At 41.8% G+C, this 27,192-nt stretch overlaps 1 protein-coding gene across 30 annotated transcripts in view; it reads left to right on the top strand.

Moving 5' to 3' along the window:
* Positions 1–27,192, top strand: part of ZNF75D (zinc finger protein 75D) — a 43,981-nt gene that overhangs the window by 12,010 nt on the left and 4,779 nt on the right. For 2 of the 30 annotated variants that reach the window (XM_077989320.1, XM_077989318.1), the window contains 6 exons: positions 6,492–6,542; positions 10,389–10,510; positions 11,671–11,810; positions 21,754–22,004; positions 23,539–24,068; positions 26,654–26,780. In XM_077989320.1, the coding sequence (XP_077845446.1) occupies positions 23,658–24,068; positions 26,654–26,780 (538 nt within the window). In that variant the 5' untranslated portion in view covers positions 6,492–6,542; positions 10,389–10,510; positions 11,671–11,810; positions 21,754–22,004; positions 23,539–23,657. Of the gene's footprint in view, positions 1–6,491; positions 6,543–8,421; positions 8,617–9,463; positions 9,629–10,388; positions 10,511–11,670; positions 11,811–21,753; positions 22,005–23,538; positions 24,069–24,173; positions 25,514–26,161; positions 26,318–26,653; positions 26,781–27,192 lie in introns of those variants that run through there. The other 28 variants (XM_077989337.1, XM_077989335.1, XM_077989328.1 and 25 more) reach the window with 19 other exon arrangements.

The raw sequence follows: 27,192 nt of genomic DNA, 5'->3' as shown, positions 1-27,192 counted from the left end.
TGGTGAGATTTATCCATGTGTAACTATGCATCCTAATTTCTGTCTCTTCAGTTGTGTGGCCATGGGGTATAGGAGGTTGGCTATTATAGGCCCCTGCTCCTGTGGGTTTGACTCCTTCTTGGCCTACCTGCTGCTCTTTCAGTCTCCATTCCCCACCTTTTCTCCACATCGCAGCCACTGTTTGATGCTGGACTGCAGGTAAATAGTCACCAATGTAGGAGTGTCCAGGCAGTGTTCCTACCAATAGTGCACCCAGGAGGCCCTTGTACCTGGTAGTCTCTAACCCCTCCCCGTTTTATCCCACAGCCAGGGGCATCCTCTGAAGAGAGGTTGGTGGCTATTTTTTTGCAATATTGAATCAAAGCAGGGACAGAGAAGGTGACAGGGACAGAGAGGAGGGTGAAAAGGACATAGAGGGGTTAAATTTTCTACCTAACATAAATCTGGAAGAAACCTGGCTAAGGGGAGAGACAGTAACAGCCCCTTAGATGTAGGTGGAGATGGAGAGACAGGAAGAAGCCTTGAGGAATGCTGGACAGGTTGTGAGGACCCAGAGAATTTGGGAGGAGAGGAAGAGGGGACAGAAGGACTGCTTGCAGGCTTATTTTGCAGCTCACATGAAACGACAAGAGAAATGCTTGGAATCTGTGATGGCTTTAATAGTTGACCTTATGTTAATTTCATCTTACTCCTAACTTAAGCTTGACCATATCCACCATGACTCTGACCTCTTTGCAATCCCTGTTCCCTCTTTAGCTTGAGCTCTCACTTCTCAGTGACCAACTGCCTACATAATTCTCATTTCCCTTGTCTCAGAGTGAATACCTGTATTTCCCACTCCTTTAGCTTTTTTTTTTTTTCCTGGAAGCCATGTCACAGTCTTTTTATCCTCTGGGCTAGTTCCACTTCAGTCAAATGAATTCTCTTCAATTGGCTGTGGCCTAAACAGATTTATTTCACATGGCACAAATAAATGCACCTGGGGATTCTACTTCTTTGGGGACAATGAGAAGAACAATTCCTTTTAGAAGGATCTGAAAGTATGCTGTTCTCAATATTAAAATGCCTTGTGCTCTAATTTTTTAATATTAAATAGAACCAAAAATCCACAATGCTGTAGTTTCTAAATGGTACTCTCATGAGCATCAGAATAAAAAGATATTCTAAACCTCCCACCCAACTCATGGTTCATTATTCTCAAATATCTTTTCATCTGGATAAGCAGATTTTAGAGGAGAACTGGATGGATGTCTCTTCGAAATGGTTATGGAAAAGAGTCTTGGGTCCTTGCATGGCCTGGTACTAGCCTAACTAGTCCCTTGCTTTGAAAAAAAAAAAGATTTATGGTGGAAGAAATGTGATCTGCAGCATGACCTGTATCTCCCCTGTGTCTGAGTGCTCCTGCATAGAATATTTAGAATGAATAGAATCCCCTGTCCAGTGTAACTCAAGAAAGCCATATCAGCATAAAAACATATCAAACCAAAATAAATGAAAACACAGCTTCTATTTCAATAGCTGAAGCTAGGGAGGAATTTTATTCTAATACTTTTTTTAAAAAATTATTTTCCAAGATTCTGTGTAGGCATGTGCTTGTAAGTCATGCGAATTTTTTTGGCAAAGGCCAACTCCACCCTGGCGTTGCTCGTGTCAGCATCCACAATCACTTTGTCAGATCCAGATCATTTCTGTGCCTCCCCAGTTGTCTACTGAGTAAAAAACTCAGCACATTGTTGGGGGACATGTTGGACTTTAAGTATTCATCTGCCTTCCCCCTGATATTTGGTGCAGGTGTGCTGGGACTGACTTCAGAGAGTCCTTTGTCCATGACTGGTAGACTTCATGTTGCCTCAGAAAGACAGCACAACCAAGAAAGCCTGGTAAAAATTATGAAATCCAGATAACCAAGTGGACCCAGGGACCTCTTCCTCACTGTCCACTATCACATCCCTATCACATCACCCCCACACACCCACACCCACACAGACACACACTAACACACTGTGCTCCCAGCAGCAGTCACAAGAGATTGCTTTGGGCCATGATCTGATTTAAAATGCCAATGATATTATTTCTTTCATTCTGTCATACACATGGGTCTGTATCTAGAATCTGCTCTGTTTTATTGAGGCAATTTTCATTCCTGTTTTAATTTCTAAATCTATCATGTAGGTTTTCATATCTTGTAGGTCAAGCTCCCTATCAAGGTTATTCCCATATGTGTTCTTGTCCTTTTAATTGAATAATTAACTCATTTTGTTTCATGTCAAAATCATATGGAGGTTCATGACTGTGCTTGCACTGAATTCATGGATTAAAATGGTGGCAGAAATGATATAGTAATTAATTTTTCAAACTAGAAATAATGGTATAATAGTGTCAAACAGGAAACATATAAAAATGTTTCATGAATAATTCCCAGTATTTAAAAAAATCATATTCAGATATATCTGATGGCCAGTGTGAACTGGATATATTATTCCTATTATTTCATAATTTATTCTTAGAGGAGCGTACAATATCTTCTTTTATGTGTTTGCCTTTCTTTTGTCAACCAAGGAAATCACCCAATTTGACAAAAATGTAAGGTAGTCACAAGTTAATTTTTCTGAATTCCTATTGTTAATAGATTGTTATATCAATAATATGAAATAAAAAGCAGCCATTGAAAAAGATGATGGGGTTCTCTATTTAAAGGCATGAAAGCACTTTGGGAGGCCGAGACAGGTGGATAGCCTGGGCTCAGGCATTTGAGAACACCCTGGGAAAAATGGTGAAATCCCGTCTCTACTAAAATACAAGAAATTAGCTGGGCATGGTGACATGTGCCTGTAGTCCCAGCTACTCCGGAGGCTGAGGCATCACTTGAGCCTAAGAGGCGGCAATTGCAGTAAGCCAAGATCATACCACTGCACTCCAGCTTGGGCTACAGAGTGAGACTCCATCTCAATAAATAATTTTTAAAAAGGCATGAAAAATATCTCTAAGAAATGGTAATTGAAGAAAGAAACTTGCAAAACATTATGCATTTTATCATCTTATTTTTGTTTCTTCATGGAGCCATATATAAAAGTAAATGCAGAAAACAAGGTCTAGAAGAATTTACAGTGTAGTGATGATGGAAGTTCTGGTATAGGAATGTAAGTTGGAGGAGTGTAACAAAGGAGTTGCGACTATCAGTTGTGTAAGTGTCATTTTTGAGTGTATTTCCACAAAAAAAGCGTGAGAATATGTGTGCAAGCCAATTCTGTCAGTGATGTTTAAATGAAATAAGATTCTTCAGAGGTATAGATTTGAGACATGGACAGGCAACACTAAGGCAAGTTGACCTGCAGTCATTGTCTCACCTATATCTTCCAAAGGAATTATTACTAGCACTGGAACACAAGGAGCCTGGTCAGAGGGAAGTCATCCAAAACCAAAAACCCACACAAACATAGACAGTGAACCTGTCAATGGAGTTCAAGGAAAGAGAACAGATGTAGCCAGGGAAAAATTGTCAACCCTGTCTGTGACTTTAAGAGGTTCTCCTTGCAGAGGGAAAGTGAAGAGGTGAAGACATCTATTGTCTAGTCCCTTAGGCTCCCTTGCGCCCCCTGTTTTACCAGTAATACCGTAATGAGAAGAATAACAACGCCAGCAATATGAACATTACTCACCCTCCTCAGCTGAGCACTGTCTGCTTCCCAGGCACTTCTCTGAGGGCTTGACATGCAGAAACTCATCTAGCCTCATAACAGCTTGAGGTGGGTGCAACTGTCATTCCTATTTATCTAGGGCAGGAGACTGGCACAGGAAAATCATGGAATTGGCACAAGGTCACATAGCTAGTATGTGGCAGTACCAGGATGTGAACCCAATTAGTTTGGGTTCAGAGCCACAGCTTTCCACTTATTTCGGATGCCTCGTCTTGATCCCTGTGAAAGGCAAGCAAATGATTCTTGTCCCTCTCCAACTTGTTTGGAACACTAAACACGGCCTCAGGGTCTTTACATGGTTCTACCTGGGGTAGAAGAAAACCTGGAGGACTGAGCCTTTCCTGCCACTCAAACAACAGAGTTTGTGACTTGGGTCACAAATGTCCCACTTTCAGGCACTTGTACCTCAGTTTCCTCCCTTCTTATGTGAGACTGAGTGGGGAGCCAATGTTAACACAAACCACATCTACTCATAATAGTCATTTTAGTTCCTCAGGGAAACAGCACTATAAAAAACGCAAAGCTCTGCCCTCACCATTATCCCTCTGTCAGCCTGGAAAATTCATGTCCTGCCTCTGGACAATATCCATATGGGTCACACTTTAATGGTAACAATATAGTTATTCTAGATCCGAGACTTGGAAGGGAATATGGCTTGAAACACATGAGTACTCTCAGTTAAATTTCTGCAATTAAACACCCCATTTACATGAGTTGTGTATTATAAAAGTGATAATTACAGTCATGACCAAAGCTGGATGTAGAGATTGAGGGAGAATAGGGAATACTACCTTGTACTGAGTTCTCTTGTAGCTTTTACTGGGTGATTGGCTCTTAAAGTCAGAATTGCTGATCTTTGCCCAGTGGACCTGTGGAAATGCAATGAATACTGTTAACAGATTGTGGTAACTCCTCCCACAGAAGTTACCAAAATATTTTAACAGTGTTCTTGGCCTGTTAACAGATTTTGCATGAGCCAGGGAATAGCTCTGAGGCCAAGATAACTTAGTGTCTAGGGAACAGATGTTACAAAGTAATATCTACCCCCTCTGCCAGCACCTCCCACTTACTCACTGTATTCAGCCCTGAACAAGGAGTAACCCTGGTGCTAGTGGCTAGTGTTTAGTTCTTGTCATTGCAAATGGTAACAAGGTTCTCAGCTGCATTGTGAGTCATCATGACTCTTGTTGGCACTCAACCAATCATGTCCTGGGACTCAGAGAAACAATGTAGGAGAAAGAGAAAGTTAATTTTTCCCTCTCCCTTCTTACCCTCTCTCCAAGACCAATTGTTACTCCTTCAGGAACTGTGGCTGCTCAGTGATCTGGGAGATAAAACATCTAGATACATCCAGATAATGTAGCATCTTTACTTGCCATCAACAAACTAATTGAACTCATGAACTTCAACCCTGCTGTATAATGGGAGGGTGGGGACTGTCATTTGTCCAAATTAGTAAAACATCATTACATACAGACATGGCTAAGAATGCAGGCTCAAGAGACAAGTGGTCTGATTTTTAATTCAAGCTCTGTGGGATTTTGGGCAAGTCTCTAAACCTCTGTGATCTTCAAGTTCCCCTTTTGTATGGTAAAGATAACAATACTACCTTCATTCTTGGGAATTTCTGAGGATTATATGAGATGATATTACTAAAGCACTCAGAACAGTGGCTGGCGTGCACTGGCTCTGAGCACTCTCTGCATGCCAGCCACTGTTGAGTGCTTTAGTAATATCATCTCATTTAATCCTCCTCCCTTAGCATTTATCATGTGGTCATCTCAGCCAACCTCTCTGATTTAAGCAGTCACCATTGGATATACATTTCCTTGAAAGTGTGTCTCATCAGTAGGGTTTTTTCCCCTGCCTTCTTCCCATTTCCAAATAAGAAATCTTAGAGTAAGGCAAAGCTCATGGTTCTCACAGTAGCAGAAGGGGCAGGGCTCCTTAGTCTTAAGCTGGTCTCTACACCATGGCCGATGGTCCTTGGCTATGGAATTGCTTGTTTTCACTCAGGAGAGGACATTCCATTTTTGTCCCTGAGATTTCTGCTAGCCTCTGCTGTTGAGAACCTCAGCTGGGCTAACACAGCATGTACTGTATTCTCAGAGACCTAAGACAACTACCCTTGCAGCCATGCATGACCTCAATTCTGGTTCTCCCAATGTTCCAGTGTAGGCATCTGGGCCTGAAGCCCTGCCGCTGGTGATGTTAATGGTGCTCAGGTGAGTCATGACCTTAAGTCACTTGCAACACTGTGAGATCCAATAGCCTACTGACACACTGACCTTCAGCCTCTGACTACAGTGTTACTGGTGTCACAGAGGTGTGTGTGTCCTGAGGTAAGAAACTATATTTTTATTAGTGCACTAAGAGACACTGATGGAAAGTAATGTCCAATTCGAACAAGAGTTAGTATACTAACAGCAGCATCCTCTGTTTTAAAGTGTAATTGTATACTGCACATAATCGGTACAACGTTTATTATTAGCAGGAATCCACACATAATAAGACAATGTCTCTCTATTGCTTTGGAAATCAACTTTTTACTAGTTCAAATGTTTTCCACTTTATCTGGCCTGGATTGAGAACATAGTCACTAACATAAGGTAAATGTGTATCCAAGTCCCATTGCTGACACTTATAAACTATTTTTAGATCAATTAGGTTCACTTCTCTAAGCTTCATTTTCTCATCTGTAAACTGGGGTCATAATCATTCCTACTTCAAAGTTTGTCAAGAAAACGTGTCATCAAGTATCTTACCTCTGTTTTTCATCTTTTACTGCGACAGATTTTAATCAGTGCCTTGGGATGCCTGCCCTCCTCTCCCCAGAAAGCCTTGGTATGTGAGTAATAAACCTGTTAAAAACCTTCTTTGGGTGTGCATTTGTGTGTGTGTGCGCACTACAACAAGTATTGGCACAGTGAGCACGCTTTCTGAACAATGTCCACTATCACTGAGTATCTTTCATCTCTTGGTTTGGCTTCCTCACTGGCTCAGCTGCAGACTGAAAGGATGCACTTTGAGCTGCTTTCTACTAGAAATCTTGCTCTTTGAGCTATGTTTCTTTGCTCTGCATTTATTGAATCCTACCAAGCTTCAGTTTAACTAACCTAATATGGAAATTTCAACAGTTAGCTTTGGGGATAGAATTATGGGATCGGGGTCATCCTTAAAATGACCCTGGGTATTGTGTCTGGTTCCAGATGTATCTGTGTGTCTCAGATTACATTGTCTGAATTCCAGAATAAGCCATGACTGTCACTGGGCTCAGGGGAATGAATCTTACCCTGTGACTACTGTCTATGTGTCTCAACCAGGCATTGGCCCCATTCTATAGAACTCAATGGAAAGAATAATGCCCTGTGCAATTTATGTGCCCATGAGGTGGTCACTCATATGGAGGAAGAGCAGTTACCATGTGACAGGCTGACTTCATGCTCCTAAGAGCAAAAGACTCACTAGGACCCTACAAAATGCTTTTGTTGTCACTGCAGCCTATGACTTTGTAACAACAGAACCCCTGATTATGTTACTGGAAAATGCTCGTGATATTTTCATGTGCCCTGTTGCACAATCAAGGGGCCCATTCAAACCTGATTTAAGCCCAGGATCCTTAAACCCAGTAAAGCAACCATTGCCACAAGGAAGGCTGCTAACTCTGATAATAATGACTTGAGACTATCTGGAAGAAGAAACCAATAAATATGAGCAGGGTAGGGAGGACCCCCCAAAGTGTATTTAGCACTTCCTTAAAAAACCTGAATACAAGGGTGAAGAAACAAAATTGACCCAATTGGAAGGCAAACATTTACTAAAATACTATATACAACGGAAAAACAAAAGGGTGCTGATTTGTTTTTATGCCTCTGGATTCAGAATTAATTGTAACACCTGCTAAAATACACCAATTGGTAAACCTTCATGTCCTTAATCAGTACTGGGGTCCAAAGTACAGCTGTATCTGGGGATCCCACTGCATTTAAACAAAGTACGCCCTATATTCTTAAGGTAGTTATCAAACATAAAATAGAAGATACGCAAGTATGCCTTACCTTAAACAACAGAACTGTTACCTTGCCTAATTTTCCATGGCTATAGTACCCATGTCCTATTTCATAGTGGGCATGGATACTCAGACTCAATGAGTAAAAAGTTAAAATTAAGTGTTTGACACTTACAATCAGCTTTATTTTTAAAAGGACCCCATAAACCCTGTGCACACTACCTCATCTCCACCAGTTGAAATAATGCAGGCAAATATAAATTAAAACAGGGCTTTTAAGTATTGAAACCCATTATCTATATCTATATGTCTGTATCTATATCTATCTATCCTGTCTGTCTGTCTGTCTGTCTGTCTATCTATCTATCTATCTATCTATCTATCTATCTACCTATCGACCTATCTCTTGCTCTATAAATACATTTGGAGAGAAAGAGAGACAGAGAAAGTGGTAATTATCCCCATTGCATCTCCATTTAACAGCTCAATTTGACCTGTTCTTAAACTTGGAAAAACTAAATGGCACTTTATGGCATATTTCCTGATCTTTGATGTCAAGGTTGAAAGGCCTTGATTAAGGCCTTTGTATTAGTTTTCTGTTGCTGCTCTAACAGATAACCATGAACTTCAGTAGCTTAAAATGACACAAGTATATTAACATTATGAAAGTCAGAATTCTAAAATGGGTTGACAGAATTATGTTCTTTTTGGCAGCTGCGGGGGTCCGTCCCACAGACCCTGACTCAACGATGGATGAATAAAGTACACTGACACACAGATATTCTGCTTTACCAGTTCAGCTGAGTGTCCGGGCCACTTAATAGCAGCCGCGGTCCCCACCAGCTAGTGAGACTCGCATTTATTCAGTAAAGATTAATTGACAAAGGCTTGAGTCAACACCACTAGAAGGTAATTGACATTGTGGACTTCCCGAGTAGAAAGCAATTAAGCAGCCACAGTAAATCAAAGGTTAGTCTTAGGACCACGTGAGTAAACAAGTTAGTTAGATAAACTACTCTACATTCCTTTGTATTTGTGCCCTGAGCTCTCTGGCTCCTGCATAGAGACTATGGCTGCCTTCAGCCAGATCTATTACCGAAGTTATGCAAACTCTCAGGCCTTTCAGGAGCATTTGTGGCTATTATAACTAAAATTTTCCCCACCAGCCTGACTGAACCCCCACAGGCAACTCTAGGGAAGAACATATTCCCTTGCCTTTTCCAGCTTCTACATACTGCTCACATTCACTGGTTGCTGGTTCCCATCACGTCAACCTCTGCTTCTGCAGTCACATCTCATTCCCCGAATCTGACACAAAAGCCATTAGACATGAGCTCCTTTATCAACATCCTGACATCCATTCCAGCTTTCTCTGCCTACTCTCCTGTAACAATGGAGAGATGTTTAAGCCCTTTCCCAAATCCCTCCACTGTGCACATGGCCTTCATGAAGATTTTACCTTTATGGGGACTTCACTCCTACATAAACATCCAACACTAATTGCTTCTCTTCCTACATCAACAATGTTTCATCTTTCTAATTAATAAAAATAGAAACAATTCTGAAGTCTATTTAAAAATATAAAATTATATAAATAAATCTTGCTATAATTTGAATGTGTCCCCTCCAAAATTCATGGGTTGGAAACTTAATCCCCAATACAGCAGTGCTCGGTGGTGTGGCCTTTGGGAGGTGATTAGGTCAAGAGAGTTCCATATTCATGGATGCATGGATGGATTAATGCTGTTATTAAAAGGGCTTGCAGGAATGGAGTCACCCACTTTCACTTTTCTGCCATATGAGGACACAGCATTCATCCTCTCTTCCTCTTCTACCTTATACCATGTGAGGATGCAGCAAGAAGGCCCTCACCAGACCAGGTGTCAGTGCTGTGATCTTGGACTTGCCAGCCTCCAGAACTGTGAGAAAATAAATTTCTGTTCTTTATAAATTACCGAGTCTTTGGTAATCTGTTATAGCAGCACAAAATGGACTAAGATAACTGCACCTCAACCTTGATTCCCCTTAAGTCTCATTTGTTTCCTCTGTAGCGACTTCAAAACCTGACAAGGCAAGCATAAAGAGAGATAACCATAAGATCATTTCCATCTATGGAGATGAAAAATCCTGAAGAAAAATAACCAAACAAATCCCATAATGCATTAGAAGAATTGTACATCATAACAAATGGAGATTATTCCCATAAAGTAAGAATAGCATAATATTAGGAAAATGACCCATATTTTTCTCCATATTAAGAGCTCACAGGGAAAAAAGTGAAGATCTTGAGGATGCTAAAACACAATTGGAAACCATCATTCATCATTTTGAAAAATCACCTAATGTGTATAAACATTTATTTGCCAAAACCATCAAAAATATTTCAAAGCAATTGTTAGTATCATGTATATCCAATAAAACAGTAACCAGACAACCAGATAAGGGCTATAAGCAGTTTTTCTTGTATTTCGGCATGCTTACTTTTTTACATTTTAACATTTCTGAGATCAAGAAGACAGTGATAAGATATATATATATATATATATATATACTTTAAATTTATTTAATTAATGATATGGCTTAAGAATTAAGGATATTCTGCTCTAAAGGCCAATTAGTATGGATTGGGAACATATATTTTATTTTCTAGATTCTAAGATTTTTTTTTTTTTTTTTTTGAGATGAAGTCTTGCTCTGTCACCCAGGCTGGAGTGAAGTGGTGCAATCTCTGCTCACTGCAACTTCTGCCTCCCAGGTTCAAGTGACTCTCCTGCCTCTGATTTCCAAGTAGCTGGGATTACAGGTGCGTGCCACCACACCTGGCTAATTTTTGTACTTGTAGTAGAGACAGGGTTTCACTATGTTGGCCAGGCGGGTCTCGAACTCCTGACCTCGTGACCCGCCCGCCTTGGCCTCCCAAAGTGCTGGGATTACAGGCATGGGCCACCGTGCCCAGCCAAGATCCTCTTTTAAGGTTCTGAAATTATACCATTTTTATTATATACGTCAAAAATCTGACAGATGTCTGTTTGGAAGTTGCAAAGATAATTTTTAAGACTAAAAAACAGTAGGTAGAATATTAAAATATTTAGAGAATGCCAAAAAGATTCTCACACTGGCTTATCTATTTTGACTCTCATCCTTCAAAGCTAAACACTGTGGTATAATGAGAAACACCACTGACTAAGAGACAAAAGTTCTACTTCAGGCTTGACCAAGAATTAACTGTGTGCCCATTACTTCCATTTCAGGTCCTCATGATTTCTGAACTGATCTTTTGCAGAACCATATTGGTCCCCCCAACTTTGCCTTATCCTTAGACATTTCAGTAAATTTCCCTAATCACCTCCACAATCATTCAAAATGTATTTGTGGCCTCATGTAATGGCCAAAAAGACCACTCCTCATAGGAAGATATTAGATTACCTACTACATTTCTTACCTTTATTACAAAGGACAGAGTTTCTACCCTGGCCTGGAAACTTCTATGCCCCTGCCACGAATATTTTGTCCTCAGTGCACCAGAGTACATACTTCAGAGCTCTGCTCTGGTACACTTGATAAAGCACAGTGCAGAACCACACACTTCTTTGATAATGCTTACATTTGTTGCATGTAATACAAAATGGGAACTTCTACAACAAAATAATTAATTAGAAGAACATAAGTACTTTACAGAATCCAAGATATCAAAGCAGCAAACATGCTTCACAAGGACAGAAACAAGGGTAGCTCAAGAGAACTCAATAGTAGGTATAAATAATGTTCTCTATACAGAAATGGCAGTAATGAAACTTAGAGGAAAATCACTGAGTTTTGGGGTCTAGTTCCAAACTCCAAATTATCAGGAAAAATTCCTGATTGGCTCATCTAGGGTGAGGTGACAAGTATCAAACCAAGTAGCAGTGAGAGGAAACATGACCTCTTTCCTTAGCACACTCTCTCTTTTTCCCTGAGTCCTAGGGCCTGATTGGTTGAGAACCAAGTGAAGTCATGGTTACTATGATTACTCATAACCTCTCTCAGAACCTAATGCCAACAGTCTGCAAGATTCAAATGCTGGCAACCATCACCTGGCTTCCTCTGGCTCAGGGCAGAATAGGGTAAGTGGAAGTTGCTGGGAGAGGAAGTAGGTATATCCCGTGGCTGTGTGCCATCTACATGTATCCTTCCTGGATGAAACATTCAGCTATCCTGGCCTCAGAGCTTGTCCCTGGCTTGTGCAAAATCCCTTCATTAAAATTTCTCCTTTGTGTAGATTAACAGCACCCACTGCATCTTGCCAGGTTCCCTGGGTAGTGATCAGTAACTTTGTCCGCCATATTCCAATCAGGGAATTAGTCTTAGGTCGAATTTCCCACTTGCTTGTCAATCTCTGCATCCAGTCTTTGTCATGACTCTGCAATTACTCCCTCTATAATACACAGTTCATGTAAATGGAGGGTTTAGTTGCAGAAATTAAACACTGCAGTTAAACACTGCTGTGTCTCGCACAACTGTGTAACCCCCTCCTAAAGCTCAGAGCAGTGGAACTCCACACTTTTATTCTGTGGACCTGGGATGCAGGTGGGCTTTTAATGCCTTGGAAAATCTTATACTAAAACTGGACCTGTTTGTTGAGACATATGCATATGTCTCAAGCCATATTCCCTTCCAAGTATCTGATCTAGAATAACTATATTGTTACCATTAAAGTGTGACCCAGGTGGGTATTGTCTAGGTGCAGGACATGGATTTTCCAGGCTCTCAGAGGGATAATGGTGAGGACAGGGCTTTGTGATTTTTATAGTGGGGTTCTCATGAGGAACTAAAATGACTATTATGAGGAGACGTGGCTTGCCTGCACACTGGCAATAAATCCTTCCCCTAATGCAACTATTACAAATGGAAGCTGTTTTCTCACTGGTTTTGGTTGGATGTGCCTTTTGTTCACACGATTTCTTAACTTCTCACCTGTCTCTGTGCTACCCGAGACCACAGCAGATGAACTCTAGCTACTTCCCTTTGAGAGGGTGTTTACTAACATTGCAGAGTCTGGGGGTGTTGGATTCAAGAGAGGCCCTGTTTAGAGAAGGTGGAAGGACAACTGAGTGGACACGTGGAGAAGCCCTGCAGCCCTAAATTTCTGGAGGGAGGTGACTTTAAGGAGTCCACTTAGAGGTCTCGATTCGTCTCCCTTGAAGTTTGGGGGAGGGTGTGGGTAGACGTTATAATCAAATAAATTTAAAATGAGAGTGGCTTGCAGAGTGGGGAGGGAATTCTCTCAAGAGATGTACTTTTTCAGTTGAGAAAAAGAGAGAGGTAGCTAATGAGGTAACCAGAAATGCCTAGGAAAGAGAATCATCTTTCAGCTGTTGGTGCAAAATAACTTTGAGCCTGCAATTCTACTTCTCGCCAGACATTCAAGTGTGAGGGTAAATTAGCATACAAGGTGTTCAAATGTGCATTCTCTAAAAATAGATCCTGAGGCACACTTATGAGTAGAAAGTGCCTATGTAGGAGGGATTCCCAGGCAGCGCTGGTAGGGGTGTTGTGAGATGTAGAAGGAATGCAGCTCATTAAGTGGCAAGAATAATCTAACAGGTTGCCAGTGTGGGTAATTGGAGCTAATTCTCAGGGGGATCCTATGGGCGACTGTGTCGAACACACACCTGACATTCATCCCAAGGGTAGGATGAGAAGTCTTGAGGGTATTTAGCCACCAAATACCCAACTATACTTCTTAAAGGACTTCCCCCAGGGGTGACATAAATCTCTGTCACCTCCAGTTGGCCTTGGGTCAAGTCCAGCATGCTCTAAGGGTGAGACAAAAAGCCCCCAAGGCAGAGAGTCATGGCAGTTGCCATAAGCAGCCCTGTAGATGCAAAGATGAGACTTAGTTCTGCAGGGCCGGAGTCTAAATATGTAAGTCAGTGTCAGAATCTTTTTGGCACTGTCTGTTCCTTAAATAGGTCAATATTCACCATTTGTGAAAATCTTGATTGTACTGGAGCTACATTTCCTCACTATAGGTAGCATGTTTTAAATGTTTTTATCAATTATCAATTTTAATTGTAAACTGGTTGTAGGAACTCTGTCCCAGAGAGTTGTGAGATGCAAGGTTAGCCATCGAGGGAACATTTGCATTGTAGACATCAAAATCTTCCCACTGGGGAAAAGAAAGCAGAATTTTTGTAGTGTGTCCTGCTTGCAGATGTGCCATGCTGGGTGTCGGGCACAGGTCTCTCCCTGGGGTTTCGTGGAGATCTTGGGCTGCATTTGTCAGAAACTCTATTCTTACCATTCAGGCTGCAGGGGCCCAAGTTGCAGTGTCTCACCTCTTGTTGAGAGGTTGCTCAGCATGTGGAATACAAACCTCCTCCTCTCCAGATCTCCCACAGCAGCTGGAACTTTATTCATGTTCCTATCATTATATTCTCTATGGAATGGGATGAGTTGCTGATTAGATTGCTCCCACCCACCTATGCTCATCCAGGTCCACGCTCAGTACACTGTCCCCATAGTGGGTGCCCCTGTCCCCAGGGGTTCTTGGAAATGCTGTTCTGGATGGTGACTCCATTTCAGCACTAACATAGCCACTGGCAGCCACAGATGGCCTTCTCAAGCTTGTATTGGGAGTCTAGTAATGAGTCCTTTTTGTCGCAGTTCAGATGGGACTTGCAATGCCCAGCTCCACTGGTGTTGCTTTTTGTTTTTCTTCTATCTCCAGTCTTACAAATCAGTGATTATTGATGAAGTGCCGAGAAGCTACAGCAACTTCCGGCTGCTCTCTTTGAGCATTATGTTAGGTGACTGGGGCCTCCTGTTCTGTTTAAGGAGCCCAACTACTTGTCTTCTCGATTAGCTTTGAAAGAGTTGAATTAGACCAGGGATAGTCCCTGTTTACAGCAATGCGGGCTATAGGGGCTTAGAAAGAGGCTATACTTAAGTATATTCCTGGGAAACTTCTATACTTGTGTATCCCTGAGTCTAGGCACCTGACCATTGCTGGTGGGCATCTGGGGACCATTAATCTGCTCCAGCTTGACAGTTGACTAGCCCATCCCTGACCTATGCAAAACTTTGCACCATGCTACCACATTATACTCCCTTCCTTTTGTGATTTAGATCACAACTGACCACAGTTACTGTTCAAATAGAGATCACAAGACTAATTAAATGCACTCTTTCTGGCAATAAGATACCAAATTATAAACAAAGCCTAAGGCCATGCCAGTCAAGGGTTAATTCCCACTCTGCTACACCCAAAGAATAAAGTATGTTCTAATTGCCACAAAACTTTTCTTTCTCTCTAGCAGCTAAACAAGCACTGCCCTAGAGATAAGCAATATTGAAACAATTGCAGTTCACTCACTTGTTGGCTTACTGACCTCCACTCACCTGTTCCACAAGCCATAACTATAGCTTTTATTGGACAAGAGACAGATTTCAATACCTCTCTCCTGATAAGAGACCACTGAACATGAACTGATTCTGGCCAGATTAAGGCTGCACACTGAATGCCTTCATATCCTTGCTTCACCTTTGGTGTATAGGGCCTAAATATAATGTATTTAAATGTTAAGTCTCTGCCCTAAAGTGAACATGAGATGCGTGTAATATATGTGTTTGCTTATCCCACATGCACATATCCCTCCTTCATGAATATTCATAGCTCCCAGCCACTCCAGCCAGGGGTAAAAGGGGCCAAGTTACAGCTTGAGCCATTGCTTCAGAGGGTACAAGCCCCAAGCCTTGGCAGCTTGCACGTGGTGTTGGACCTGTGGGTGTACAGAAGTCAAGAACTGAGGTTTGGGAACCTCCACCTAAATTTCAGAGGATGTATGGAAATACCTGGATATCCAGGCAGAAGTCTAATTCAGGATCAGAGCCATCATGGAGAACCTCTGCTAGGGCAGTGCGGAAGGGAAATGTGGGGTTGGAGCCCCCACACAAAGTCCCCACTGGGGTACTGCCTAGTGGAGCTGTGAGAAGAGGGCCACCATCCTCCAGATTCCAGAATGGTAGATCCACCAACAGCTTGTACCGTGTGCCTGGAAAAGCTGCAGGCACTCAAGGCCAGCCTGTGAAGGGGCTGCCCAAGGCCATGGGAGACTACCCCTTTCATTAGCATGCCCTGGATGTGAGACATGGTGTTAAAGGAGATTATTTCAGAGCTTTGAGATTTAATGTCTACTCCACTGTGTTTGGGTCTTGCATGGGGCCTGTAGACCCTTTGTTTTGGCCAATTTCTTCCATTGGGAATGGAAGCATTTATCCAGTGCCTATATCCCCATGGTATCTTGGAAGTAATGCATTTTCTTTTGATTTTGTCTTGTCTCAGATGAGACTTTGGACTTGGACTTTTGAGTTAATGCTGGAATGAATGAAGACTTTGAGGGACTATTGGGAAGGCATGATTGTGTTTTGAAATGTGAGGACATGAGATTTGGGAGGGGCCAGGAGTGGAATGATATGGTTTGGCTCTGTGTTCCCACCCAAATCTCATCCTGAATTGTATTCCCCACATGTCAAGGGAGGGACCTGTAATCCCCATATGTTGAGGGAGGGAAGTGATTGGATCATGGGGATGGTTTCCTCCACGCTGTTCTCATGATAGTGAGTGAGTTCTTATCTGACAGTTTTATAAATGGCAGTTTTTCCTGCATTCTCACTTCTCTCTTGCCACCTTGTGAATAAGGTGCCTGCTTCCCCTTCACATTCTGTCATGATGGTAAGTTTCCTGAGGCTTCCCCAGCCATGTGGAACTGTGAGTCAATTAAACCTCTTTCCTTTATAAATTACCCAGTCTCAGGTATTTCTTTATTGCAGTGTGAAAACAGACTAATACACTTGTTGAATATTTATGCTTGGCCAACCAAGCATGCATATAGTTCAGCATAAAGCCCTGCCTCATCTTTCCCTCCCTCAAAGTGTTTGCTTTTTGTTTTCAGTCAGAGGCTGCACTTCTCTCCTGCAGGTTGTCATCCCCTACTTAAGAAATAAAGTCCTCCTTTCTAAATGGATAAATTGTGTGTGTGTGTGTGTGTGTGTGTGTGTGTGTGTGTGTGTGTGTGTGTATGAGATGGAGTCTCACTCTGTCGCCCAGGCTGGAGTGCAGTGCTGCAATCTTGGCTCACTGCAACCTCTGCCTCCTGGATTCAAGTGATTCTCCTGCCTCAGCCTCCCGAGTAGCTGGGACTACAGGCACGTGCCACCACACCCAGCTAATTTTCTGTATTTTTAGCAGAGATGGGGTTTCACCATGTTAGCCAGGATGGTCTTGATCTCCTGACCTCATGATCCGCCAGCCTTGGCCTCCCAAAGTGCTAGGATTACAGGCGTGAGCCACCGTGCCTGGCCAAATTGTGTGATTTTTAAGTTGACACAATGAAGGTCCACTTCTGACTTTCCCCTTTTGTATAGGGTCCATTTGGCCCTGAGCTGTCGATTTCCAAGTATGAATGCTTCCTGCTTTGTCCCATCACTTTATGCCTGGAAAAAAGTGCAGGGGCAAGGGGAAGCTTTATAACATTCAGTTTATTTCCTTCTTCTGCTTCTTTGTCTGAGAAAGAGCCAACTTTTGATCATTTTTTGTTCAGCTGTGATATTCTGCTGCATAAAGAAGATTGAACACTGAATACCACATTAATATGGTATTCCCAGATGACTTATTTGCAGAAACTGACCTGTTTATCCTAAAATTCATATGTAAATTCAAGGGACCCAGAGTCTAAAGCAATCTTGAAAAAGAAGAACAAAGATGTAAGATTCATATTTTGTAATTTCAAAACTTACTACAAAGCAACAGTAATCCAGACAGTGTGGTATTTGCATAAGGCTAGACATTTAGAACAATAGAATAGAATTGAGAGTTCAGAAACAAAGCCATACACCTTGAGTTAACTGATTTTCACCAAGGGTGCCAAAACAATTTAATAGGGAAAAAATAGTCTTTCAACAAATTATGCTAGGTCAAGTGAATATCCATATGCAAAAGAAAGAAATTGTACCTCTATCTTATATCATACACAAAAATTAACTCAAAATGGATGAAAGATCTAAATAAATTAGGGGCTAACACTATAAAATGATCTAAAAGAAAACACAGGTGTAAATGTTTGTGCCCTTGGATCAGGTGGCTGTTTTTTCAGATGTGACGTAAGAAACCAAAGAAAAAATAGATCAACTGGCCATTACAAAATTCAAATATTTTGTGCAGCAAAGGACACCATCAAGAATGTTGAAAGTTAACCCACAGAATGGAAGAAAAATGTGCAAATTATATGTCTGGCTTGTGTCTAGAATATATAAACAATGATTACAACTCAATAATAGAAGATAAATAACAATTAAAAATGAGCAAAGGATCTGAAAAAAGTTTCTCCAAAGAAAATATACAAATGGCTAATAAGCACATGAAAATATGCTCAATATCATTAATTATAAGGTAAATGCAAATCAAAGCACAATGAGATGTCACGATACACTCACTAAGATGGATATAATTTTAAAAGGCATATAATAACAAGTGTTAGTAAGAATGTAGAGAAATTAGAACCCTCACACAGTACTGGGGGGAATGTAAAATGGTGTGGTCCCTTTGGAAAATAGTCTGGCACCTCCTCAAATGTTTAAACATTAAGTTGACATATGGTCTAGCAATTACACCACTACAAATATATGTAAAATAAATAAAAATATATGTCCACAAAATTTGTACACAAATGTTCATAGCAGCTTTATACAGAATAGTCAAAAATTGAAAAAATTCTAATACCAATTAACCAATGAATGGATAAACAAAATGTCATATATCCACACAATGGCATATTATTCAGCAGTAAAAAAGAATGAAGTAATGACACATGCTACAATATGGATGAAGTTTGGAACCATTATGCTTAAGGAAAGAATGGAGACACAAAAGATCACATATAATATGATTCCATTTATATGAAATATCCAGGATAGGGAAATGTATAGAGAAAAAATGTAGATCAGTGGTTGCCTAGGGTTGGTGCTGATTGGGAGGTGGGGGATGACAGGAAATGAGAAGTTAAAGCTGCATGGTTCAATATTTTTGGGGGGGTGAGGTAAATATTCTATAATTGATTGCCATGTTGGTTACTCAACTCTTTGAGTATATTTTAAAAACACTGTTATTTAGAATACTTTAAATGATGTAATTCATGAATTATATCATAATTTAGCAGTTAAAAAAATTCTAATTTCTAGAATCAGAAATCAAAGTCATGTTTAACAACTCACTATTATGAAGCCTTGATTTTGAAAGCTACCAATTTTAGAATTGAACCTACTCTGAAACTGTTCTTTATTACTTGTTGCATCTCCTTCAGCATGAAATGAAACCTTTAAAATTCAGTTGTAGAATAAAAAAAAATCAGTGAGGTTGTACAACCTCTGTCTCACAGCACATCATTTAAATTTAGCCATCTGTTGTTGTTCTTCATCAGTCTCTCCTCTTTTTTTTAACAACTTCCTTTGTAATCACAAAGTTGAGGGTGGGCCGGGCGCGGTGGCTCAAGCCTGTAATCCCAGCACTTTGGGAGGCCGAGACGGGCGGATCACGAGGTCAGGAGATCGAAACCATCCTGGCTAACACGGTGAAACCCCGTCTCTATTAAGAAATACAAAAAACTAGCCGGGCGAGGTGGCGGGCGCCTGTAGTCCCAGCTACTCGGGAGGCTGAGGCCGGAGAATGGCGTGAACCCGGGAGGCGGAGCTTGCAGTGAGCTGAGATCCGGCCACTGCACTCCAGCCTGGGCGACAGAGCGAGACTCCATCTCAAAAAAAAAAAAAAAAAAAAAAGTTGAGGGTGGGGGGCAGGTAACCCTTTTCTTCATTCTCATTTATATCCCATCTTCTTCTAAGTTGGTTTCCAGTTTTCCATATTTCTCAAAAATTGATCTATATTTTTCCTCCTGTATGCTGCTATTGGCTGAATGTGTACACCCAAAACTCCTAGGTGGAATCTGTAATCCCCAATGTGATGGTATTTGGAGGTGGGGCCTTTGGCAGGTAATCAGGTTTAGATGGGGTCATTAGTATGGAGCCTCCATGATGGGATTAATGTCCTTATGGAAAACATAAGAAAAGACATCAGATCTCAGTCTGTCTCTTTGCATATATGCACCATGAAAAGGCCTTGTGAAGACATGACTAGGAAGAAGACCCTTACCATAAATCCAACAACCATGCTGGCACCCTGATGTCAGTCTTCCAGTTTCCAGACCACGAAAAACGTTTACTGGTTAAGCCTTCATCATTTTCAGATTCCTTTCTGTAAAGACATCTTAGGTATTTGCTATAGTTGTTTGTTTTACTCCATCTCAACTTTGCTCACTTAAAAATCACGCGTTCTTGGGTTGTAGGTTTAATTTCGGAAACTCTTTTTCCTTCTTTATCTTGCTCATCATGACCTTATCCAAAATTACAATATTCTCTTTAAGTTGCTTCCACCTATAAAGTTGTTTGCAGCTCAAGATCACACCTTGATTTATTGGGTGAATCAAGGTTGAAGTGTTTAGGGGAAAGAAAATGACTTTTATCTGACCATCCTCACTGGTTAGTGATTCATTGAAATGTAAGTCTGGGAATTATACAGAAGTCACAGTGCCCTGACTTCCTCTTCATTGAGTTATAAAATATTATGTTGAAAATGCCTGACTTGTGGAATATAGTTTTGAAAGAACCATTCTGAAGACAATGCTCTGGTGAACCAAACATTTTTACTAAGTTTATATATCATAGATAATGCACTGTGTCCTTTTACATACCTTTGGGGAGCTTCGATTTTGAATGATGATTGACTTTAACTTAGTGTCATCTGCATTTATATATAAAAAGTCAGACAGGTGCTTTTTATTTTCCTCCTGGACATGCAGACATCTCTTTGGCTTGTCTGAGTTGGTTTTCACACTGGCTTCCAAAATATGTCAGTTTCATCCCCATTGTAAAACTAAGCTACACCCAGTTTCTCCTGTTAGATTCACATTGGCAATTTTTGTCCAAATGGCTCAACTCTTGGTAAATACTGAAAACTTGGAGAATACGGACAACCCAAGATATTCGGCTTTTTAGAAAGATGATTCTGTAAATATGAAATACTTACTTTACCCAGAGAACTATGTTAAGCACTGCAGGAGATAAAGATGGAAGCAAGATTTCTGTCCTCCAGGGAAAGCATAATGTAGTAGAAAAATGACAGGATATGACAACAGGATACCTAAAGTCCTGGCTAAAATCTGCCACCGGTAATCTATGTGACCCTGAACATGAAGTAGTAGGTGAAGTCATGTGATACCATTTCAGATTATTTATATGTCAAAGAGAAGTATAAATGGGACCTATCTCAAAAGGTTAAAATCTACCTAACAAGAGTAAAACGAGATAACCGTTGGGGAGCATGTGTCTGATAACTAGAATATGGTTTTGAAAATATAGGGGGCTGTTGTTTCTGATCTAACAAGAGGCTTGACCAGGACCAAATTGCCTTTTATTCAAGGAGGCTTTTGATAAGTCTAGTGACTACAGCTGGAGCTCTCTCTGGCTGAGACTCAGGAAGGCCCAGTACACAGCTCTGCCCACAAGAGTGCTGAAGTGGTTCTGACTTTGTGAGCCACTCTTCTGTGGCCCCTAGACCTTTGCGGTGGCAACCCTTACTGGGTGAGGCTCCTAGTAGAATGGGCTGCCAGCCTCCGGGAAGCCAGCAGGAACAATCTGGATGCACAATACCTGGCAAATCAGGGATAGGAGACCTTGGCACCAGGAGTCTCTAAGCTACATGGCTCCCAGGGAAGAGCCATTTGAGGGGCTTCTCTAGGCTTCCAGCAGGGCTAGAGACCCGGTAGCATTAACTCTTTCTTGCACCCAGGACCTAACTGGAGCAGGAGGTTGGTTCTTCTAGGATGGAAAGCACCCCCGGGACAGTTCCTAACTTGGCTAGGCTGAGACTCCGCAGGTAGAGGGAGGGGGATGGCTGGGCGTAGCTGTCACAAAGCCACCGGAAATGCATCTTTCATTTTCTGGTTGATTCCGGTTCAGGTCCACAGACCTCGACCCTGGAAGAGTGAGTCGGAGTCAGGTCTTCGAGAGGTGGAGGGATCGAATGAGGGAACTGATATTCCAAGACTCCCCAAATCTTGGAGCTTCACTCGCCAGGCATCCCGCGCTTTCCTGACATTCGCGCAGCAGCGGAGAGCTTTGCTACCCAGAGCAGGGAGGCGTGGCCACAGAGGCGCAGTCGAGCGGAGGAAGAGGAAAGTGGCCTCCGGGGAAGCCAGAGCTGACTGAAGGTAACCGAGAAGCTGATTTTCTCTTTAGATTTGACTGGCGATCCCCTGAGAAATACCGGCCGCTCCTGCCAGTTGCAGCCTTTGGGGCTGCTGTGTAGCGAGGAATGGGGGTGGGGGACGTGATACAGTATTTTTCAGTAGGCAGTGGCGCCACTGACAGGCGGCAGATCGGCTGGAGAGCTGGTGGGACTTGTCCACAGCGAGGCCGCCTGACCGCGGGCTCCTACAGCCACTTCTTACCTACGGAAGCAACTTCTTTCTACCGGATGTACAAATATAACCCAGGGATGCTAGTGAATCACACTCAAAGGCTGCCCACGTTCAGAGTTCTTGTGGGCAACCCTGTGGTTGATCTAGAAGTTGTAGTGAATCAGGGATGGGGATTTGGGGCAGTAATGTCTACCACCACACCCAGCGAAACTTCCTGATTTTTGATGGCTTATGAACATAACACTAAAGAAAGAGTCATTTCAACATTAAAGACGATGGCTTCTGCTGACATACACACACACACACACACACACACACACACGAAGTGTTCCTGTACCTCCTGAGCCTGAATGGTCAGCAAGGAGCCAACCATTATTTTGAATACCTGTGGCATCCTTGAAAGAATTTTGTTGCTATTTCTTCTGGATCACCTCGGGAAAATCAGTTTTGAGGACATGTTAAGTCAGGAGAAAGGTTGCCATTACTAGGACCCTTCCCGTCTATGAAGAACCTTAATCATCACCATCTCTCTTTCGTTTTTGTTTTTAACCACCTGACATTTGTATATGTGTAAAGGAAGGCCATCTGTAAAGTTTTCCAGTTAAAGTAAACAAAAGATTTAATACACAAGTACAAACCTGTGCAGTGCCCTTTATAAGTCTTTCAAAGAAGTACTACACCTTGCCACATCAAATGTTGATGATCTGCTTGCTTAGCGGGGGGACATTTGCTTACTTTTTCTCTAGTTACTTCTACTCTGATCTTGCTGTCTCAGTTCTCCTACCAGCATTGATACAGTATAAAAGGAAATATTAAGAGTTCCATTTAGTAAAGTCTTCAGTCTAAGTGAGATGAAGGGGTATAGAAACTATTTTTCCTCTGACTAAAGAAAAATGATTGGGATGATCTGTTAAAGTTTCGAGAAACTCAAATAGGCCCTATTTGCCAATATAGGACAGGAAACCCACAGATTAAGTATTGGATAATCTCAAAGTTCATTTTGGCCAATTGGTGCCAGTTTTCTCACCCACCAATCTTTCCTCAACTGTTAAAAAAAAAAAAAAAAAACAGGAAATACATTGATTGATTGGCATTTGTCTTCTCTTAGCTATGCTTTGTTTCAAAGTTGAAAAACAAAGAAAAGGAGAGAAACTTACCTTCTGAGTAATCTAACATCATGAATGTTCCAATTCTTGACAGTTGATTTTAGAGGAGAAGCCAGACAGGAACTTCTCTCTTCATTTTCCTCTTACAATAAATAGCAAGTAAATATGTGTCATGTGGTTTTCTTCTTGACATGTACTTTTCTTCTGCTCTCCCTCAGTGCTCTTGGGAAGAACAATTCATTGATTTGGTACCAAACCTGATGCACCCTCATTTGTCAAAGGTGGTACCAGGTGGGTGTCAGTGTCACACACAAGAGTAAAACTGTTCCTAGAGCAAATGACGATGAGAGAGCTGAAGGCGGATTCATGCTCAAACCCCCAGATGGGGGCTATGTGGGAGACTAGTGGGTCTGTGAATGAGAACTTCAGTCAGAGTAAGAAATACAGCGCAAACATAGAGAGTCTTGGTCCTGAGAGCGCTTGCAGGCACTTCTGGAGCTTCCGTTATCATGAAGCAACTGGACCGCTTGAGACCATCAGCCAACTTCAGAAATTATGCCATCAGTGGCTGAGGCCAGAGATCCACTCAAAAGAGCAGATCTTGGAAATGCTGGTGTTAGAGCAGTTCCTGAGCATTCTGCCCAAGGAGACCCAGAACTGGGTGCAGAAGCATCATCCACAGAATGTCAAACAGGCTCTGGTCCTGGTGGAATTCTTGCAGAGGGAGCCTGATGGAACAAAGAATGAGGTAAGAAGAAAGATTCCCTACATGTACAATGAAGTAGGATAAAAGTGAATTTATCAGAATGGAAGAGTTATCAGAGAACTAGATTAAGTTCCTCTTCTGTTGCTCATTTAGGACAGCTAGCAAGGATCTAAAATGACATACATGCAGCAATAGTCAGTCCACAGGTTTCAAAATTCCTAGCACAACCTTTCCTGGTCTTAGAGGAAATAAATGCATTTTGTCTTCTCTAGGGCCAGGGTGAGTTGATGGTGGTGGGCCTAGTCTGGCATGGGCAAGGAGAAAAGAGTTGAGTTCTTAGAAACAGAGAAATAAAGGGCAAGAAAGAGTTGGGAAAGGGGAGAAGATCCACAAGATAGGCAGCACTTACAGAGACCAAAGGAGAGAGAGGTTACCAAACAGAAGTATGAATCAAGCGGCTCTGGGGAGACTGCAAAGAAAGAGAACAAAATGGAAAGAAAAAAAGGAAACAAGGATATGGAAAGAAGACAATTGCCAAGAGAGAAGTGGAGGGAATCAGGATGCTGAGGGGTAGTATCTTCTGTAGCAGGAACACACATCTCTGGGCTGGGAGGAAAGAACCTGCATTGCCCTCACTTAGTGGCTTGTCATTGGCCCTGCTGGTGAGTGGGAAACCAAGGTTTGTCCTTGGAAGATGGCAGCACACTTCCTTTTTTCAGGAGCCTACCTTGAAAAATCCAGGGCAGGGCATATTTTTGGTGTCTTATTACTACCAAGTCATGTGAAGAGAGATTGGAGCCCAACTCTTCCCCCCATTTATTCTTCCATCCATCTTCATTCCCTGTGAAATTCTTTCCTGGATGATTGGAAACTGGCTAACAGGAAAGCTTTTTTTACTCAATTCCTTTTCTTTTACAGAAAACCAAAAGATAAAAATTCACTAAAACAAGGATCCAAGTCAAGAAAGCAAACCAGTGAAAGTTACCCAGCAGGGGAACAGGCTGCCCACCCAACTTTGCTAGTGGCTGGAGCCAGGGCTCTGTGCATCGGGGTGGGGGCCACTGGGTTGAGGGGTGGGGATCTGCAGTAGTCACAGCTTTTTCTATTTTATCCTAATTATCCCAGATTTTGAGTATAGTTCTTTATGAGAACATAGTGGCACTCTTCATTCTTTTTATTACTTCTCTAATGTCATGCACTCCCCAAATCTGGGCTCTGCTCTTGTTCCTCCCTCCACTACCACCCCAAAACCAAAAGTAAGTTCTGTGCTAATGAGGATGGGGATTATTTCTAGGTCACAGCCCATGAGCTGGGAAAGGAGGCAGTGCTCTTGGGAGGAACAGCAGTGGCCCCAGGCTTCAAGTGGAAGCCAGCAGAGCCCCAACCAATGGGTGTGTTCCAGAAAGAATATTGGAATACATACCGGGTACTACAAGAACAGCTGGGCTGGAACACTCACAAAGAAACCCAGCCTGTATATGAAAGAGGTGAGGAGCTTCATCATAATTGTCTTCTCCTGGGAGCTGTGATGGTAATTAGTTCACCTAGAATGCCATGGGAATTTTCCAGGCGGCCAGCCATGCTAGCAGCTATAATATCTCCCACGTGGGAGTATAGTGGGTCGATGGTGGTTGAAGGTGGGGGTCAGCCTGGGGGACAGAAATATCCAAACCACAGAACCCTGCTATTCACACTGTAGACTCTACTCCTTTGAAACTTGAGAGGAGAAGACGGAACAGGGACAGGTGGGGCCACCTCCCCCTCACAAGTTGTAGGAAAAATTGGGGTCAGACATGGGCTATCAGTGGCAGAATGTGATGAAAATTGTGCACTAGGAAAAAATAATAAAAAACAAAAGTCTCCCACATTATCTACTGTACGCTGGAGGACCTGAGCCCTTCATTTTCAAACCTTCAATTCTTGCCCAGCTTATGTTATGAGAGGAAAAATGAATAGATTTCCTTTGATTAATTTCTTTTGTGAAATCTAAAGAATTCATGAACTGGGGAACAGGTTGTATGAGTGGTAGATATTTGGTTCTTATTTACAATGAGATGGCCACTTCTTGGCACCACACACACACTTGTCAATGTGACCCATCTTTACTGAGGGCATCCTGATGTTCTGTATTTTAGAAATCAGCTCGGGATGTTTGTAAATAGGAAAGAGAAATTTTCCCTGACTATTTTCTACACACAGCTGTGCATGATCAACAGATGTTAGCCCTTTCTGAGCAGAAAAGAACCAAAGACTGAAAGATGGCATCTAAACTCATCCTGCCTGAGTCCCCGGTGAGCTGTTATTTCTGGCTTTTTTCAGGTGACTTGACCGTGGCCTTGTCTCTGCTTGTCCCTACTGCCTAGGACTCATAGTGTCCAGCAGGTGCTTTGAGACATTTTAGCCCCAGTTATTCTCTAGGCAACTAGGCTTGGCACAGTGGGAATTGGGCACCTCCCAGGTGATTTACTGATCCTCTTTGCTCCTTCCTTTCTGCCTTCTCACTCTTTTACTCTAAATCTTGTACTGTTAACATCTTCAGCACCTGGCCTACCATGTGATTCAGAAATGGGTGGTAGGACAGCTTCTGAAGTGGCAAGTACTAAACTATAGCCCATTCTCTTCTTTAGAGTTTGTTGACATTTGAAGATGTGGCTGTGTATTTTTCTGAGGAAGAATGGCAATTATTGGATCCTCCTGAGAAGACTCTCTACAATGATGTAATGCAGGATATCTATGAGACTGTCATCTCTCTAGGTAACGATTCTTCCTTCCCTTTGTGTAGAAGTTAAGTAATATGTTATGTCCTCTGTTTATGGAAAATGCACCCCTGTGAGAGAGTCCCAGTGTTCCAACAGCTGATTGATTTTCAACTTGATGATGTGTGGGAAATAAATGGATTATTAGGATCCCCTCGAGAGCTTTTTATAAATACATGTCACACTTCCGCATTCTAAGTAGAATTATTTTGTTTTGACTGTGGAAGATTTTAGCTTTTTTTTTTTTTAACTTTCATCCAAACACACCCTTTTGTAAAAAACATAAAAGCATGCACATCAATGGCATTATTCTATAAAAAACTAATAACTAATCTGTAAATCAACAACAATAACAATACAAACAAAAATTTAAATGATATGTGGAAAGATTTACAGGTAGGCATATGGCT

The sequence above is a fragment of the Macaca mulatta genome, chromosome X (assembly GCF_049350105.2).
Source record: "Macaca mulatta isolate MMU2019108-1 chromosome X, T2T-MMU8v2.0, whole genome shotgun sequence".
NCBI lineage: Eukaryota > Metazoa > Chordata > Mammalia > Primates > Cercopithecidae > Macaca > Macaca mulatta.
Note: the sequence above shows the minus strand (reverse complement) of the source record. Positions and strands in the feature narration are given on the sequence as shown.